General features: G+C 39.7%; 1 protein-coding gene across 1 annotated transcript in view; it reads left to right on the top strand.

Annotated features, from left to right (window-relative positions):
* The window catches only part of LOC149280574 (cubilin-like), a 96,875-nt gene that overhangs the window by 64,909 nt on the left and 12,386 nt on the right, over positions 1-19,580 (top strand). The window contains exons 45-63 of the mRNA XM_089500417.1: positions 531-709; positions 922-1,131; positions 1,811-1,951; positions 2,302-2,483; positions 2,857-3,028; positions 3,432-3,638; positions 3,803-3,952; positions 4,826-4,947; positions 5,263-5,488; positions 7,025-7,215; positions 7,450-7,606; positions 8,560-8,709; positions 9,764-9,940; positions 12,959-13,088; positions 13,832-14,049; positions 16,730-16,935; positions 17,892-18,054; positions 18,590-18,789; positions 19,331-19,478. Coding sequence (XP_089356543.1) covers positions 531-709; positions 922-1,131; positions 1,811-1,951; positions 2,302-2,483; positions 2,857-3,028; positions 3,432-3,638; positions 3,803-3,952; positions 4,826-4,947; positions 5,263-5,488; positions 7,025-7,215; positions 7,450-7,606; positions 8,560-8,709; positions 9,764-9,940; positions 12,959-13,088; positions 13,832-14,049; positions 16,730-16,935; positions 17,892-18,054; positions 18,590-18,789; positions 19,331-19,478 — 3,329 coding nt within the window. The remainder of the gene's footprint in view (positions 1-530; positions 710-921; positions 1,132-1,810; positions 1,952-2,301; positions 2,484-2,856; positions 3,029-3,431; positions 3,639-3,802; positions 3,953-4,825; positions 4,948-5,262; positions 5,489-7,024; positions 7,216-7,449; positions 7,607-8,559; positions 8,710-9,763; positions 9,941-12,958; positions 13,089-13,831; positions 14,050-16,729; positions 16,936-17,891; positions 18,055-18,589; positions 18,790-19,330; positions 19,479-19,580) is intronic.

The following is a 19,580-nucleotide window of genomic DNA, read 5'->3' as shown; positions in this document are numbered from 1 at the left end:
CATTTCATTTGTATAGGTTACTGCAAATAAATTGGATCCTTTTTACAGATACTGTGTGGTGCTATTTAGAGGTTTATTTGGATCTCTAGCCAACTTTGTGAGGTTTTTTTTTCTAGATTAGTAGATATCTTGCTTCTTTTCATTGAAAACCAAACAGTGCCACCATAAAGTTTTCATACCTCTGAGTTACCAAGGTGTTCATTTTTATATTTTGTATTTCATACACTTTGGGGGTCTATTGAGTAAGAACCCAGGAATAGTATAAGGGTCTTAAATAGTGTTAGATCAACATTCGCTTTCGTCACTTCTAACTTCAAACCCTAGCAAGCTCAGTAGAAAAATTCAACAGGAGCTGCAAGTTTCTCAATTTGTGGGTAAATCATGTTACTAGAGTAAAAAAAAACCATATATATATATATATATATATATATATACACACCGTATATATATATATATATATATATATATATATATATATATATATATATATATATATATGTATACTCAACAATGTTTCTTTGTTAATCCAGCTGCAGCTCCAATTACCTGGAATTGCGTGATGGGGCAGACTCCAGCGCCAGGCTTCTCGCGAAGCTGTGTGGAAGTGATCTACCAGTCACCTACAAATCCTTAGGCACCACGATGTATTTGAGATTTAGAACCGACGGCAGCACAGCACGGACAGGATTTAATGCCATGTATTCCATAGGTACTGTATGTCTGCAATAATAAAAATACCTACCCTATCTCCAATAATAAGCACACTCTCCACTCCAGTGATACATCTCTTTTTGGAATATTAAAGGGCTTCAGAAATTGTAATAATGTACATATTGACAGTACATCTCAGAAATATATATATATATATTGCAAATGCAAAATACATATACTCTATACATAGTACATATTGTTTCTTCCTAGCTACTTGTGGAGGAACCCACTATGGACAAACTAGCATTATACAGAGCCCAGGATACCCAACGCATTCCTACCCAGCGGGTTCTGTGTGTGAATGGTACTTCAATGGACCAACTGGACATTACCTCACTATACGATTTGAAGATCTGGATCTTGAAAACTCTATAAACTGTTTAAAAGACTACATTGAAATCCGTGAATATAATAGTTCTGGTGAGTATCCTTTCGAATGTTATGTTAACACCGATGTGCATGGATTTTGAACACCAAGGAGGTCCAGTCTGTTTTCTCCGGATTCATTGCATATTTAATAAATGCAAACATATTTTGTTTAACCAGTGTGACCCAAAATAAAATTTCATCAAGCAATCAATATATACATTAGTGTTCTAAGGCGTAGAACATCATACTTACCACGATATGTTGGGCATAACATCTAACGCAATGATTTGTATTTTTGTTCAATAGGTTTATAGAACCTTTAGCATTGTTATTTACATCCTTCTGAACAGAATACAAAAATGTTATATTGTATGAGATGCAAAAATGTTATAATGTATGAGATGCAAAAATGTTATATTGCATGAGATGCAAAAATGTTATATTGTATGAGATGCAAAAATGTTATATTGTATGAGATGCGAATTTTCATTTTGTTTAAAGATAATTTACAAGTGAAACTATAAGAATACATGTGTTATTTCACAAATAGTAAATTGTTGGACAAAACAAATAAGATTAAGTTATTTCACTGCTTTTTCCAATACGGAAATGTTTACACTAATTTGGCTCTCTTTTAATAATATTTTTATATTGTCATTTATTAACATATTTTTATAATTATTAGTGGAAGGTATCATAAATAGACTGCTCTTTATATATATTTTTTTAGGAAGAATATTGGGAACCTTTTGCAACAACATAGTACCAGGTGACCTCGTGACTTCTGACAGTTTTGCATACGTTAAGTTTGTTAGCGATGAATCTGTGAATTCCAGGGGTTTCCGACTGAGCTATGAAGCAAGCACTGAAGGTGAGATCACATTTGCTATTTAAATCATCATGTAGTGTCAGGGGATGATGTCACAAAAAGCAGTGAAAATATTAATCGTTCTTCTTATTATAATTCTAGGTTTATTTCTAAACCACGAACATCTTACACTGTCCTCAATCCACAGATGTAATCGGTAGCATTACGTATTTAGACATACTCTAACTTAGCATAAACCAAACTATAGTAAAACAAATTAAAACGTTGCACTGACTTGAGCGTATGAATATACTTAAACACAAGAAACAGATATGGGAATGATAATAGTCTCGTCGCACGAATTCTAATGGGTTTGATGGTATGCATTTAAAAGTCTGTTCTTTATCTTTCAGAATGTGGTGGAGATTATACCGGGACCACTGGCACCCTGCGTTCTCCAAACTACCCCAACTTGTACCCTCACAATCGTGTGTGTGAGTGGAGGATCACAGTACCTGAGGGGAGGCTTGTCACTCTCACCGTTAATGATCTAAAACTTCAAGACACACAAAACTGTGACAATGACTATGTTGCTGTAGGTACCACATATATTCGATATTTTAATCATCCTTATTGGTGACCACTTCAGCATTTTTCCAGGAGACGTATACCTTTTACGTGTTGCTGGCCAGCACATGAGAGATGTGTATCTGATTCCCTCATGTGAGTTAATGCGTCCCACGTATTATAGGGTAACACTTAGTAAAGTGAAATGTTTGTGTGTCCTGGAAAATGGCTGAAGTTTGTCCCTATTACAGGCTGCCTCATGAAATGTGCAATCTTAAAACACATTTAGGTTCCGTAAAGTAGTTGTTTACAAATTAATTTAAAAAAGCATCTAAAACTTGATTGAAACGCTGGAGCTGTATTGCATTTGATCTTCTGTTAATTTATTTGTGTCGCCATAGGTGTATAATGGTTTGCAGAGCCAGTCGCCACTTATAGCCAAACTGTGCAGTGACAAAACCCCAGACACAGAGGTGAGGTCTTCAGGCAACACAATGAAAGTTATATTTGTGACGGATGGGTCGGTTTCCAATGGAGGCTTTTTGGCTACTTATAGTTCATCAGAAGATGCAGGTAAATGTAAACGTGTACATATCCACTCATTATATTTTACTCTATTGTCATTTAGGCCTGATTATCGGCTTGCAGTTTGAGATTGTAAAGACAATTTTATCCTTTCCACAACACATTCATTCTTTACCGCATCGTAATTCTTATTCTTTTAGTGTGTCTGTTAGCATGTAAGCATTGTCGTGATGAGTTATCTGTCAATTTATATCATTTATAGTCTTTAGTTGAGGTTGATACCTTTCATGGGGTGAATATAGGGAAGTTGTTAATGTTGCATAAGCTTTTGGGACCTCAACAGTCCCTTCTTCTTATCTTATAATGTAAACAACATTTGTTTATGGATGACATTCTTACACAGTGTCGTTTTATTAATCATTGTTTCACTGAACTCCATTCTTTTTTCTAGTTTGTGGAGGATCACTTATAGAACCTAATGGAGGAAATTTCACATCCCCTGGTTATGATCAAGTCAACAATTACACAAAGAATTTGAACTGTGAATGGGTCATTCAGAACCCTAATCCTCTGACCTCATCAACATTTATCTCATTTGAACGCCTACAACTGGAAAAACATCAGAACTGTCAAAATGATTTTCTGGAGTTTCGATTGGGTGAGTTTCATGTAATATGGTAATACCACCAATGACTTCTGATAAAAGATATCGTATGATGCTTCTTTATACACTATAAAAACCATATTATTTCTCAAAACTATTACAAAACATAGCTGTTTTTAAGAACTTATGCTAAACTCCAGAGTGTTCTCTTTTTCCAGATAATGCAGATGGAGAACTAATTACCAGGGTTTGTGGCCAGACCATGCCCTCAGTCCCTCTTGTTATTGTAGCTTCTCAGATTTGGGTGCGTTTTGTGAGTAATTCTGAGGTGGAAGATATTGGATTTCATGCCAATTACATATTTACAGGTAACGTAATAACATGATTATACATCTCAACGACGATAAATGCTACAGTATATTATAGTTAAATCTGCTTACATGGTTGGATACAAAATTAACTGCATCCTAATAAGTGTAAGAACCAACAAGATTCTCCCAAATTCTAAAGAACCACCAGAGTACACCAACCCGCATCATTTCAATAATACATCACCACGCTGAGTTACTGCCGCACAAACATTTTGGGCACACGGCCCCTTTCTCAATGCGCCAGCTCCCAACCATGCTGATGAGGAGCACCTCACTAAATGATTGAAGCTTGAGCTCCGTATTATGCACACTTTGTTTTTGTGTATGTGATTGATCTAACCGTAGTACAGCAGGCAGGTCCTTGGATGCAGCACCCAGAAGAACCTTTGAGTGATAACACTTTGAGTAGTTCTCCTCTTTTGGAGCATTGACAACTGCCACATTATGTATTTTCTGTATTCACTTGGAGCCCAGATGTTACCCCGAATGTATATTATTGGTGTCACTGACATTCCTGGGTGACAAGCCAGACCGGGACTGGTAATTTGGCGCACTGTATGAAAGGCTATCACAATGGGGCATTTCTTGCTACACTGCCCCTGTGAGGAATGCCTGAGATTGGGTAAAAAAAAAGCAATTTATGAAGGGCAAAATCTATGAAACCAACCTTAACAATCAGTACTTTTGTTTGCTTTGGTTCTAAGTATATGCACTACTCTTTTTTTAAGCTATATTAATACATATATTACATATTTATCTGATTCTAAACTATAATATGACCCAAAAAACAACCTCGGTTCATACATTGGTTGTATATAGTTTTTACATTCAAGATTTTATAGAACACTTGTGCTCGGTATTGTTTTTCAGACTGTGGTGGGATCCAAAGTGGTGAAATGGGGGTCATAGCCAGCCCTAATTACCCTAACCCATACCATAATATGAGCCACTGTTCTTGGCTCCTGGAAGCACCAGAAGGTCATACCATCTCTGTGAGTACTGCCACAATATTGATTATTGTCATATTGGCACTTAGCTAAAATAGGATCTTCATGTTACTGTGTGTAATATTTATGATGGAATTCTAGTTAATAAGATATGGAGTAGACTACATAACCTAACAGTGCCTTTAGTTTCTTACACCATTGTTAAAGGAGGCCAAAACTTCTTTATTAACTGAGACCTTCATTGAAAATAAGGAAAAACCAGATGTTTTTGAAGAGTTCCCTGCACTTTAAAGTAATGTTCTCTTGGTGTAAACATTAGTCACAATTGTCAAAAACCACAATGACCTGTTTTATCGTTAGCTGTCCTTTGGATACTTTGACGTGGAACATCACCCGGTCTGCCGTTGGGATTCTGTCACTATAGTCAACGGTGCCTCGCCAGGGTCGCCACTGATAGGGCAATATTGTGGCACAACGTCTCCTGGAACCATTCAATCAGGATCCAATAAAATGATGGTGATCTTCAATTCAGACAAGTCTTTGCAAGGTGGAGGATTTTACGCCAACTGGACCACAGATTCCTTAGGTAATAAAGGTTCATATTTTGAAAGAATTAAACAAAGAAAGCCTACTATTAAACTAGATGTTGACTTTTATCTCTCTATGCTATAACACAATATAGAAATAGAGTTTTTGTACGCTGAGCTTATAATAGTAGGCAAATTAATTAATCACAAAGTACCGTATTTGCTCGATTATAAGACGACCCTGATTATAAGACGACCCCCCAAAATCTAAATATTAATTTAGGGAAAAAACAAAAAGCCTGAATATAAGACTACCCTATAGAAAAAAAAACTTTTACTAGTAATCTAATAAAAGCTATGATTGAGAAAAAAAAATATTTTTTTTATTTCCTTTTATTTGCCAACCTGCCCCCCCAGTTATGCACATCTGCCCCCAGAAATGCCTTATACCCCCTATTTGCCACGCTGCCCCCAGAAATGCCTTATACCCCCTATTTGCCACTCTGCCCCATTATGTGCCTTTTAACCCTCTATATGCCAGAGTGGCATATAGGGGGTTAAAAGGCATATCTGGAGGTATATATATATATATATATAATTGCTAACAGCAATCACACTCCTATCAAGCCAAGGCAGCCAGTACATGCTGGAACCTGGGAATGATATGAGTGTGAGTACAGCCTCCCTATGCCATGCTATCACCACCACCCACCTTACACATCCATGCTATCACACACTCATTCACAAACATTTAAATACTCATTCATTCCATTAATCACACACACTTCACACATTAATCACAAAAACCCTCCCCCACCCCCTTACCTGAACTGCAGATCTCTCACTCGCAGACTTCTGCAGGGGCCCAGCTGTGCGAGCAACTTCTCTGACCCCGCCCCCAGAGGAAGGAGGGGGGAGGCAGAGTTATGTGACACTCTACTAGCTTCCTGTTCTCCTGCTGTTAGAAGAAGAGACGCTGCTCGGGACCAAAGCACTGGTAAGCAGCCTGGCAACCTAATCGAGGTCTGATTAGAAGACAACCTCGATTATAAGACGAGGGGTATTTTTCAGAGCATTTGCTCTGAAAAAACCTCGTCTTATAATCGAGCAAATACGGTATATCATTCCTGTGTTGGTTAGAAGGCTAGGTAGAGGACAGAGTATGGGCAAATTAGCATAGTATACTCTAAAATGGGCATATCTATCAAAACAGAAAACTCGTATTAAAAGTTTCTTTGATGGTTTCTGTGATTTAACTTTTAGAGGAAAGACGAAAATGACAGATGTGTTAACATCTCTATGTTTAACATGCTAGAGAGCTCATCTGGAACAGCAACTTTAATTGGAATCATGCCTTGGATAGGGAGAACCTTTATCCTCAGCTAGCTCCTTGTCAGCCCTAATTGCTGATGGAAGTTATAACTCCGGGGCACCAGATGTTCGAGCCATCGCACAGCACTAGATATATTGTTGCAAATAATGCTTTGTTACTTGTCTACAGCTTTCATTTATTTCTGTCCGTCGTGCATATGGCTGATGGAGGCTTATGGGGAATTAGGTAAATTAATAACCCGACTCATATATTTTCTTCTAAGGTTGTGGAGGACACATTCATGCTGCGAGTGGTAGCATCAAAACTCCGGGTTGGCCTCAAAACTTCCCTCCCAACAGCAGGTGTACATGGACAATACAGGCACATGAGAGCAGTCACCTTGAAATGACCTTCAACAACAACAACTTTAATATCCCAGACAACAGTGGACAATGTGAGAGGAGCTATGTGAAGGTAAGTGGAATAGCGTAAGCACCAGATCTTTTATTTTGTCCAGCATTCCATTGTTTTGCCATGTTGAGTATTCGCCATTCACAGTCTGCTTTCTTAACTTCATTGTAGACTAAAATTGTACCAAATGACATAACATAAAAAATGCTTTTTTTTTTAAGTGAAAGTAGTGAATTTTCAACTATAAACATGTCTTGCTTAAAATTATGATTTTTCCTATGTCTTGGAACTGTTTAGGTATGGAGTGGTACTGATGAAACCCAGGACGCCCTATTGGCAGTGGGTTGCGGGAATTTAGCTCCTGCTCTTGTCATTTCTCCAAGAAGTGTGATTAAAGTCACTTTCCAATCACAAGACTCTCCAGGAAGGGGTTTCTCCGCCTCGTTTATCAGCAGTAAGTTCCTAAAAACATCATATGTTAGATTTTCTGACATATCACTTTCTGATATTTAATTCTAAAGAATGCCTTGAGATTTATGTGTGTAATTCCAAGCGCAGGTTGTAAAATAGTACTACATAAACAAAAATACTGCATATTTCTGGATTTTTTTTGCCATATAATGGTATGTCTTCTGTGATGCCTGGATAAAGATCAATTACATTACAGTTGCTTACTGAGTCTGCTAATTTTGCTGGCAATTAGAATAGGAGAATAACTCTTCATGTAGCTGTGTGTGGATGTTTCCATCATGGTGCAGATCGATCTGCTAAAATCAATGTGAGGCTATTCATGCTATACAACCGCATATTCGTAGCGCCCCAAACTAGGTGTACATACATGTGCCAAGCTGCCATACCTATGAATAAAACAATATACCTTGCCACCCCATTGTAGCGAAAAATACTCTGCTTAAACGTTACTTCCCAACTTCAAGTTTTTGGACACAGGGTATAAAAATCCAACTGACCTGGCAAAGCCATCTACCCTCTGTCTAATTTCCTAGGCTTTGGGGTTAAAAGACTGAAAGATGATAGATCAGAGAGTGCAGAGTTTGGTTCCCCCAATACCTAATGGGTCGTGTAAGTCTCAATGAACCTGGAGATGTCATATCACCTGGACTTCTAAGTGTCCGAGGGATAAGTGGTCCCATAGTCCATTTATTTTGATCTAGTGAGTGAAAAACCACCTCCCATATCTTTCTCCCTATTACCATTCTTACAACGATGGATATGTAGTAGGAGGAATTCTTTGGGAATTACAGGATTATCTCCTTAGCTCATATCCAAATACTATTTTTTTGTGTGTCCTAAAATTTACAATCTGCTTTAGTTTGTGTTAATACAGATATTTAATTGTCACTTTCATTTTCACTAGAAATTAATTGTTTTATTTTTTATTTTTTTTAGAATGTGGTGCTAATTTCACACAGTCAAGTGGACGCATAGTTTCTCCAAACTACCCAAATAAATATGACAACAACTTGAACTGCGACTATACAATCCTCACCTCCTCCAATATGTTTATTGTTCTGAGCTTTCAGAATTTCGAGCTTGAATGTAAGTAACAGTTTGCTGTTTTTTATAGATGTATGAAAAAAAATTACACTCCACGTGTACAATCACCACAAGGTCAGTTCTATGGCACTTGGAAGTCTATGACTGCTGTAAAACTGAAACCCCTGGGGGTATTATTATATATTTATTTATTGTGATATCACCATATTATTCCAAAGTGCTGTACAATGGGCATACCTGGGAACACTCCAGGTTTCGCCAGCCGCTTCCTTGGGTCAATACAGGGAAACTCGGGTCACGGTAAGGGTGTTGTTGCACACCCCACTTACCGCCTACCTCCCCCAACAATTGTGTGTGTCCTGAAACATCAGCTGGACCACCCGCAGCGCCAGTGGGACCCCAAACTGGGGACTGCCTGTGACTTCAGCAGGGTCGCCCACTGACATCAGCGGTACGTGTAGCCAGAGACAGAACGTTTCCAGGTACGAGAAAAGAACATAACAAGTAACAATTTGGACTTACAGAAACAAAAGCAAAGGAGGACCCTGCTCAAACTAGCTTACAATCTACACGGGGTGTATCATTTATCATTGTAAAGCAGGAATGGTTAGCAGAATTTCTAATGTTTAGGTTCTGTACCTTAACTGCTGCGTCTAAAACCAAGTTCAAATAGAGATGTATGCAAGTATCATGTTAGTTATGGTAATGTTATATCATGCAAATGCAATGGTAAATTATTGCGATGTGCTCACTCATATTAAATAATACTTGCCCATTTTAAGGATTAACTATTTACAGTGCCAACACTTAACCACCATACGAACATTAAAACAGAGTATGAATCATCCCAAAACAGATAAAAAAACATCTAGCGGTGTGTACTTTTCAGTTCATGCTTTTTTCCGTTTTTTTTTTCCTTTTTATACATTGTGTAATTATTTTGAGTAAATATACACCTCCCTGTCAATTATATGTTTTATTTATTCTCTGAACCCAGCTTTGTGCTAAACATTCACACAGGATTAAATAAAGGTACAGTGAAATGTGACAAATAAATATATAAGGATTTATCTAATAATCTAATCATTTTTTGCAGCCAGTCCTTCCTGTAGTAAAGACAGAGTAAAAATTATGAGTGGTACATCTACAGTGGCAAATCTCTGTGGAACCTCAATCCCAGCGCCTGTCAGCACCAGAGGATCAATGTTACTTAACTTCTACACCAGCCCTGATGTAACCATGCATGGATTTATGGCGAGATACAGCATGATCCGTGAGTAACTTTAGTAATGTAAAGTCATCAATACAGACAATGAGCTATAACTAGGACCAAATCTAAACCTAGGGCATTTGAAACTTTAGCCGTTGAAATTATTTTACTGGTTTATATGGGAATATGAGCTGAGATGAATGTAACCTCTATGAATATAAATGTATATAATATTTAGCTTACAAAGCGGAAGTTTGATGATTTTAGTTTACAGGTCACTAAAATACTATAACATAAAAAATTAAAATAAATAATAATGTATTGCAACATGCTTCCACCTGTCCTTCATTCATAAGCATTATGTCCAGGGCAGGTAAAACCAAGTGGCCCCATTGCAGCTGCCCCCCCCCCCAAGGTACACAAACACCATCATGCTTACAAACACTTACAGATACACATTCATGCTCACACACATACACATCCATGCTCACACACTGTCAGGACCAGGGCGAGCAGGTCGTGTAGGAGTCCATGTGCAGGGGATATGGGGAACTCTGTCTGTACCCCTTTATGCATGGTGACACTGATATAGGTACAGACAGAGTAGCAGGACTGGATAGGACGAGAGACGGGAGCTGAGGCAGGTACAGGCTCGGGAGCTGAGGCAGAGAGACGGGAGCTGAGGCAGGTGCAGGCTCGGGAGTTGAGGCAGAGAGACGGGAGCTGAGGCAGGTGCAGGCTCGGGAGTTGAGGCAGAGAGACGGGAGCTGAGGCAGGTGCAGGCTCGGGAGTTGAGGCAGAGAGACGGGAGCTGAGGCAGGTGCAGGCTCGGGAGTTGAGGCAGAGAGACGGGAGCTGAGGCAGGTGCAGGCTCGGGAGCTGAGGCAGAGAGACGGGAGCCGAGGCAGGTACCGGCTCGGGTGCAGGTACAGGTACAGGCTCGGGTGCAGGTACAGGCTCGGGTGCGGGCCCACTGGCAGGTAAGCCCACAGGCACAGGTACAGGCTCGGGTGCGGGCCCACTGGCAGGTAAGCCCACAGGCACAGGTACAGGCTCGGGTGCGGGCCCACTGGCAGGTAAGCCCACAGGCAGGTTCAGGCACAGGTACAGGCTCGGGTGCGGGCCCACTGGCAGGTAAGCCCACAGGCAGGTTCAGGCACAGGTACAGGCTCGGGTGTGGGCCCACTGGCAGGTAAGCCCACAGGCAGGTTCAGGCACAGGTAACGGTGAGGCCCACTGGCAGGGCGGACGGGAACGGAGGCCCACTGGCAGGGCGGACGGGAACGGAGGCCCACTGGCAGGGCGGACGGGAACGGAGGCCCACTGGCAGGGCGGACGGGAACGGAGGCCCACTGGCAGGGCGGACGGGAACAGAGGCCCACCAGGCCAGGCACGTGTACAGGTTCATGCACGGGTACGGACTTACGCTCGGGTACTGGATCATGCACGAGTACCGGCTCAGGCACGGGTTCGGGTTCAGGCACGGGTTCAGGCACGGGTTCAGGCACGGGTTCAGGCACGGGTTCAGGCACGGGTTCAGGCACGGGTTCAGGCACGGGTTCAGGCACGGGTAGCGGCTCAGAGCAAAGGCAGTCCTACAACTTCAATGCCAAGGCCCTGACTGATGGGCAGGGCAGGTCTTATAAAGGCAGGGCTTCACTCAGTTCATGATGCGCAGCTGTACCTGATAATCAGGTTCAGCTCACTCCAGAGGGAGGAGGGTGGCCACTAGTGGTAACTGAAGTATTAGCCTGAAGTATAATTCAGGCAGCAGAGAGTGGATCCTGACACACACATACACTCTCATTCTAAGATACCTGCATACATACACTCTCACTCCCTTACTCTCTCACTCACCCCCCTACTCCCTCACCTCACACGCAGTTGTCTTTTTCACTGCTCTCAAAAAGCAGCCCTGCTTTTACCGCTGGGTCACATAGCATCGCGCTACGTGACCCCGCTGCGTTCCTGCCTCCCAGTGCCAACCCAAAATTGTTTACAAAGGGCTGGTCCGGTCTGGAGAGCCCCCAGAGCAATTGCACCCTGGGCTAGTCTGCCCCTAAGTGTGTTTCTGTAAATGAGCCTTCCACACGGTCTTTGGGAAATCATTGTGAGAAACCACGAACCTCCATGTTCTCAGCATATCTCTAGTGGTTAATATGTGATATTGATGCCAATGAGGGACCTCACAAAAGTGGACCATACAAGGAACAGCCCTTCTAAACAGAAACTTAGCACAATTCTTTGGTACGAGGAACTTCACGTGGTTTTCTGTTGAAATATGTGAGAACTAAGAAACAAATGCACCTATATATCAGTATATCACCCAGCTCCGTGGTATCTGACAGATTAATGGATCATACTGTTTATGACCACTTCTGGTCAAGATTTCTTGGTGCAGAGACATGTTCACTCTGATTCTTGCTGGGCACAATCCATGTATATAATTACGACGATAAAAAACATGTAACAGAAGTCCCCAAATCTGTGGAACTCTATGACAATGGTAGTTTTGGTTGTGACTTAGTATCATTAGCTGTTCTAATCAAATGACAGATAACATGCAACCATTAAAACAGTTACTGTTATCTGCTTGAAACATAGAAACATGGACTTTGATAGCAGATAAAATATCTGTGAGTCCCACCATGTTTTAAAAAAGTGATGCCCTATAACAGCCAAGATAGATCAAAATCCTGGGCATAAGGGGTGGGCTCCAGTTAAGGGTCATTTAATGAATATATTTGGGGTACTTTATTCTTATTGGCTCTAGCTGTGTACAATTTATGTATCTGTTAAACTGAAGAAATGTTTTTTTAATTTTTTTTAAAATGTTCATCATACAAAATAATGTCTTACATTTATGAATATGATTTCAAAGCAAATCCCTACTTATACTGAAAAAAATATATATCATTTTTGTGGGTTCTCTAACTGACAAAGAGGGGCATTACAACAAAAACTCAAACATTGCTGTTGTCCTGTACTGTAAAAAAGCCTCGCCCCTTAAGAGGTTAAATACAGAGGAAATAAAATGCTCATGATAAAATAAACATTATGTTTTTGTTCTTCCCCCCAAAGCTTGTGGAGGAACTTTCAATCGTTCTTCGGGCGTCTTAAGGAGTCCAACACATTCTTTTACTAACTACCACAACAATATGAACTGCACATACAGCATTACCGTCCAAGAAAACCGAATTATCGAACTGAGGTGTGTATACGCTTCCTGCAAAAGCTATTACCACATCACTATAATTTAACCCCTCAAGGACAATGGGCTGTCCCTAAACCCATTGAAAACAATGCATTTTGAGCCCGTACATGTACGGGTTTTGTCATTAAGGGGTTAAAAATAAAACTATAGCCTTTTCTACGTGTATGAAGAGGGTGATAGGAGTCACTGCACGCAAAAGCAGCTGCTCCAGGGGTGCAAAAATAGTGCTATATTTGTGGACATTTATATTTTCTACCTATATTTTGTGTCTTTAGCATGATTTTAAACCCTTATATTGTGTACTATCACCTACTTTTGGCTCTGTGCACACTCTACATGACTGTGATAACTTAACTAAGGGGTATGGATTTTTTTTTAGAAAATTGACTGTTTATTTTGGAATGTAGGGGGAATTAAATAAGTTTAATTTGTTTTTAATATTTTACCACTATATCCTGTGATTGGATACACCGTTTGCCTTGAACTAGGTAACTATGAGTAGCTTGTCCTGAATAAAATAATATATAGGTTTCCTTGATGTGAGCTATATGTTTATGGTTATCACCTAAATCTGACTATAGCAAAACCTGCAAATATTGGCATGCCCCAAACCCTGGCAATCAAAGAGTTAAGTCAGCTCACAACTCAGTCTTAGTGAAATCTCTTTAAATAACAAATATTAATATTTAAAAATTGTTTTCCCCACAAAATGTAAAAAATGTCATTAACCATTTTCACAGATTCAACCAGTTCGAACTGGAGGCTGCAGCGTCCTGTTTGTATGATTATGTTGCTGTTTACGACGGTTCAAGTATTTACAGTAATCGACTTGGCAAATTCTGCGGGAAAGTCCTGCCACCGGTTTTAAGAAGCACCAGCAATAATATGTTGGTCGTGTTTGTTACTGATAGTCAGGTAACAGAAGGTGGATGGAGAGCGTCTTTCAGAGAGACGTTGGGTAAGTCAATTAGCATTTTCTTACATGAGACTGGATATTGCTGAATTGATGCGTTGGGGACAGAGCCTCTGGAAGTAATACCCTTTTTTCATTAGGACATAACACTCATTTTCATCATTCTGCTGTATTTCCTGAAACATTATTTACATTCACTAAGCATTACATAGTAACATAGTAACATAGTTCATAAGGTTGAAAAAAGACCAAAGTCCATCAAGTTCAACCTATATACATATTGTGTCCCTACTGTGTTGATCCAGAGGAAGGCAAAAAACCCTTATGAAGCAGATGCCAATTGCCCCATACCAGGGGGAAAATTCCTTCCCGACTCCAAATATGGCAATCAGAATAAATCCCTGGATCAACGTTCTGTCCCTATTAATCTAATATCCATAACTTGTAATATTATTGCTTTCAAGAAACACGTCCAGGCTCCTTTTGAACTCTTTTATTGAGTTTACCATCACCACTTCCTCTGGCAGAGAGTTCCATAATCTCACCGCTCTTACTGTAAAGAACCCCCGTCTGTGCTGGTGTAGAAACCTTCTTTCCTCCAGCCGTAGAGGATGTCCCCTTGTTATAGATACAGTCCTGGGTATAAATAGGTCCTGGGAGTGATCTCTGTACTGCCCCCTTATATATTTATACATAGTTATTAAGTCCCCCCTAAGCCGTCTTTTTTCCAAACTAAATAACCCCAATTCTGATAATCTTTCTGGGTACTGTAGTCCTCCCATTCCCCTTATTACTCTGGTTGCCCGTCTTTGAACCCTCTCCAGCTCCACTATATCTTTCTTGTACACTGGTGCCCAGTACTGTACACAGTATTCCATGTGTGGTCTGACTAGTGACTTGTACAGGGGTAGAATTATTTCCTTGTCGTGGGCATCTATGCCCCTTTTGATGCACCCCATTCTCTAAGAAAATTAGTGAGCGCTTCACTTACTATTCCCTTAAACAGGGGCCGTATAAGACTTAACAGTATCACTCCCATGATAAAAGTTTACATATTCCGATAACCAGTGAGCTACATATGAATTTATTAAACCTATTCCACTTCACAGTAGTATATGTAAAATGTCATTAACACATTGTGCCGGCCTTAGATCTGGTTTCAAGTGACATCATCTTCTTCATGTAATGGGTTATGACCATTCAAAGGAGTGCTTCCCTCATAAGCAACATCACTACAATGTGTTTATATGGAGAGAGGAAAGAAAACTATTTATTAGGTTTTTTAATTTGTTTTTAGAATATGAAGTTGCACGTTAGCACTATGCGAGTGTAGCAGTCATAACACAGATGGGTAAAGCCAATGTTACACTATTACGGGAATTAGTCCAGGGGCAAATGTTCCTGTACTGTATATATTTCTCAGCCAGTTCTTTCAATCAGTTCCTTCCTCACTGGGGATCCAAATGACACGGACTACATGTTACTCCTGAGCAGTATAAAATGATTGGAGTATAGATACCACAGTCTACTATCTCAAAACAGGATAAAACTTTCTGCATTTCCACAAGTTTAGTATCCTCTTTTATTCAATTCTGAAAACTTCATAGAAAATGTAGTGAAAATGCACGACCAGATTTAAACTTCCTCCTTAACTCTACGGAACCCTGTGATACATCTCGCTTGTTACTCATAGGGATTGATGCACATGTAATGACTAAATGTCATGCCTTTCACATGAGTGAAACATCGTATCATGCATTAAATCTGTGTCAGTATCCTTGCGCAAGTACTGCTCCGCCCAAAGTCACAGGACTTAAAGATTAAATGAGAATATTGCTAACGATGGCAAAGTACAGAATGATACCAAAATCATCGCTTTCAATAAGCAGGATTACAGTTCAACACAACAATAATTCACGTACTCCAAACCTCATAATACAAGTCCTTCAATAACCCTCAAGGGGTTTAAATCACATTTGTCAAGAATCTAGTGGTTTTATTCATGTAGAGGAGTTGGACATAAAGCTATGCATTATGAACGGGCAACCACATGGAGGAAGGGCTGAGCTGGCCCTGCATAATGCATTGTTAAATCAGTGAGATAACTTTCAAGAAATCTTCACATATTAGACAAGGCCCGCTCAGCCCTTCTTACACCAGAAGTTCTCTGGTGTTAGTCCTTTGGTGAGTTGCCGCTCCCCTGACCAGGTCAGAAAATGGCTCATTGTAAATTAAAGAGCGAGTCTATTGAAAAATAATTTTTATCCTTCAGCATAAAATATGGTAATGTAGGTCGGCACTGTGAAAACCTGGTTTTAATTCATTTTGTCCCAATAAACTTCCTTTATCCACAGGCTGGAGGTGGCCATTGTTGTCAATTGTGTAATATTTTGGGGTGACTTTCCCTACTCAAACACCACACTGAGCTGATCCTTTATGGCGATGCTAATGAAGTCAGTTCCTCCATAGACTTTTATTAGTCAGAGTGCCTGTCTGGGAGATTAAGAACTGGCCACAGGCAGTACGATGAGGAGTCAGGGTGTTTGTCTAGTAGATTGAGCTAGGATAACAGAGCTGGGTAACATACCTGAAAACATTATGTTTAAAACTAGAACTGTTTGGGGGGTTTTTTAAACTTCCTTATTTTTTTTTTACCTGTTAATAACAAAAAAAATATATGGTGTCCCATAAATTAATATATTTGTATTTTCCATTTTTATTCTAGGACCTCTACAAGGATGCGGTGGTTACCTTTCTGATGCAACTGGTATTGTCGGATCGCCTGACTCAAATTTTGATGGGAAATATGAAAAAAATTTAGACTGCGTTTGGAACATTGTGGCTCCAGTAAACAAACAGATCAACCTGACATTCACGGCATTTGAACTGGAAGGGCAGAGTTCAGGAAGATGTGTTTATGACTTTGTAAAAGTAAGAACGCAAAACTATTTTCAAATAATAGCCTGTGCAATACTCCACAGATAATGAGAGTGCATTGCAATGTGGTGGCGAGAAATTGTAGGGATTTGTCTCAGGAATATATATCCGTATATAAAAAGAAAGAAATTTTCAACTCATCAGTGTCTTAACCGAGAAATGTCTTTATTTGGACCTTGTAATTAAAATATTATTTAATTCTACACTGAATGAAGTTGATTTCAGGCATACCTTAAAGTCCAGGTATAGGGATCACACAAGGAAATCCTTTTTTAATTGAGAGGGCCGTGTGTGCATTAAATAGCCTGGCAGCAGAGGTGCTGCAATTGAAAAGTACAATGTGCTAGATAAATTACATGTTACTATATTGCAATAACTCTGGTTATCTTGGAGTGCCCACGGAGTGTATGTTAACATGACAATGAGAATGTGTAAGTGTGTGTTAGCAAGAGAATGTGTATGTTTAAGCGTGTGTTAGCATGAGAGTGAGTATGTGTAAGCGTGTTTCCGAAAGAATGAATGTGTGTGTGTGTTAACATGAGAATGTGTAAGCGTGTGTTAGCGAGAGAATGAGTATGTGTAAGCGTGTGTTAGCATGAGAATGAGTATGTGTAAGTGTGTTTGCGAAAGAATGAATATGTGTGTGTGTTAGCATGAGAATGAGTATGTGTAAGCGTGTGTTAGCGAGAGAATGAGTATGTGTGTGTTAGCGAGAGAATGACTATGTGTAAGTGTGTGTTAGCAAGAGAATGAGTATGTGTAAGCGTGTGTTAGGGAGGTATGCTTGCATTAAACTAAAAACGCAAACCGTGCAATTAACACTTTAACTTCAGGAAGCAGAGCATGCTCACCAGAAAACAATGTCGTCCAGGGTCCCTCATAAGTAAATATCCTTAAAGATGGTCTGTTCCCATCAGGTTGAAATTCAATTCTTTAATTTTTTCTTTTAGATTTTGGATGGTGGTAGCCTTAATAGCACGTTACAAGGTACTTTCTGTGGATCCAATATTCCTGCCTCTTTCCTTTCTTCGAGCAATCTCCTGACCCTTTGGTTTTTTACCGATTCAACCGCAGAAAGAGCAGGTTTCAATGCAACATATGCAACTACTGACAGTAAGTATGTTGTTGAACAAAGAAGAAGTTATAGATAGGGGTGTGACAGTGTACCACTGGGCCTGTCTAAATTCTTCAAACACGACTGGCCCAAGTTTGAATACAGTGAGACCATGGTAATAAAGTGACAGATAAACAGAAAGACTATAGACAAGTGTGTGTGATAGTGTGGGTGTTAGCTTGAGTGTGTGTAAATTATGAGGGAGGCGTCACTGGAGGGTCACTTCCAGATTCTACAGTCTTGTCTGTGTTTATGATAAGGTAATTGGTCAATTCCTAAAACAAAATGAGGTAACGTCACCAGGGTACCCTAGTCTGGACTATTAAACAATGTTTCCAGGGTTACTGTTCCCTCTGTGGCTAAATGGCAGGGTGGCCAACCAGCAACTTAACGCTAACACATATAAGAAGGCATCCTGGAGAGCAGCAATATGTGTCCCTTGTTAAGGGCAGTCTGGGCACCCTACTTTATGAAAACAGATACACTCACAATTCAAATAGATTAAAGTTCTAATCACATTATGTATCTTTATAGTAATATGTGGCGGAATCTATAATGCTTCATCCGCTTTGACAACTACAACTTCACCAAATTCCTATCCTCCGCTCACGACTTGTATTTGGACAATTGATGCACCAGAGAAAGAAAATGTGAAGGTGGACGTACAGACATTTCATCTTCAGCCCAATCTAGACTGTTCGGAAAATTATTTAGAACTGAAAGACTCTCCAGTGGTAAGACAAGGGATTGGGCTGTGTGAACAGTAACAGTACTCAATGTTCAAGCCATCCTCTATGTGATTTCAACTAAACTCACCAAAGCAAAACGTACGTTTCACAATAGAGCGTTAAAAGAAGAATGATCTAAACAAACATTTTTCTAATCATTTAGATGTTGTGTGAACCTTTCAGACAAAGGACATTCTGCGTCCTCACCTAACCCACCTCCACTTTCTGTTTATAACCATTTTTTCTTGATGTGTAGAATTGTTTCAAATTTCTAGCGCAATGTGCATATCTTTTTTTTTTGGTGACAGTCCCTTCATGCTTGGTTAGCAAGCAGTGTTAAAAAGAATACCTCTTGTCAGTTTGCTTTAAAAATACTAAATTTGACTGTAGTATAGAAACATACTGAATTTGGACCATAAATGATGTTATGGAAGCATTTATTGCAAGTCATCATGGATATAGTCATGCACAGTTTTGCTGATGTCCTTGACATTTTAATAAATTGTACCTTCTGTGTTATTTAAGCTTCTATCCCTCTTTACTGCAGGGAAATCATGGACAAGTCCATAAGTTTTGTGGAGCTGAAAAATTGAAAATCGCACCATTTTATACATATAGCCGTACAGCCGTTGTCATTTTCAAGTCACAAGAATACACACCTGGCAATGCGCTTAGTTTTACCTACCAGATTGCAAGTAAGATGTACTAATAATTATAACCTTGGATCCTCTATCTTAAAGCCTAGACTTATGCTACATCTTCATTATGACTTTATTATGTATTAATTAGGAAGACAC

This window comes from Sceloporus occidentalis, unplaced genomic scaffold, assembly GCF_023333645.1.
Source record: "Sceloporus occidentalis isolate IW3139 unplaced genomic scaffold, rSceOcc1.0.p SCAF_154, whole genome shotgun sequence".
NCBI classification, from domain to species: Eukaryota; Metazoa; Chordata; class Lepidosauria; order Squamata; family Phrynosomatidae; genus Sceloporus; species Sceloporus occidentalis.
The sequence above is the reverse complement of the archived record's forward strand: the minus strand, read 5'-3'. Positions and strand labels throughout refer to the sequence as shown.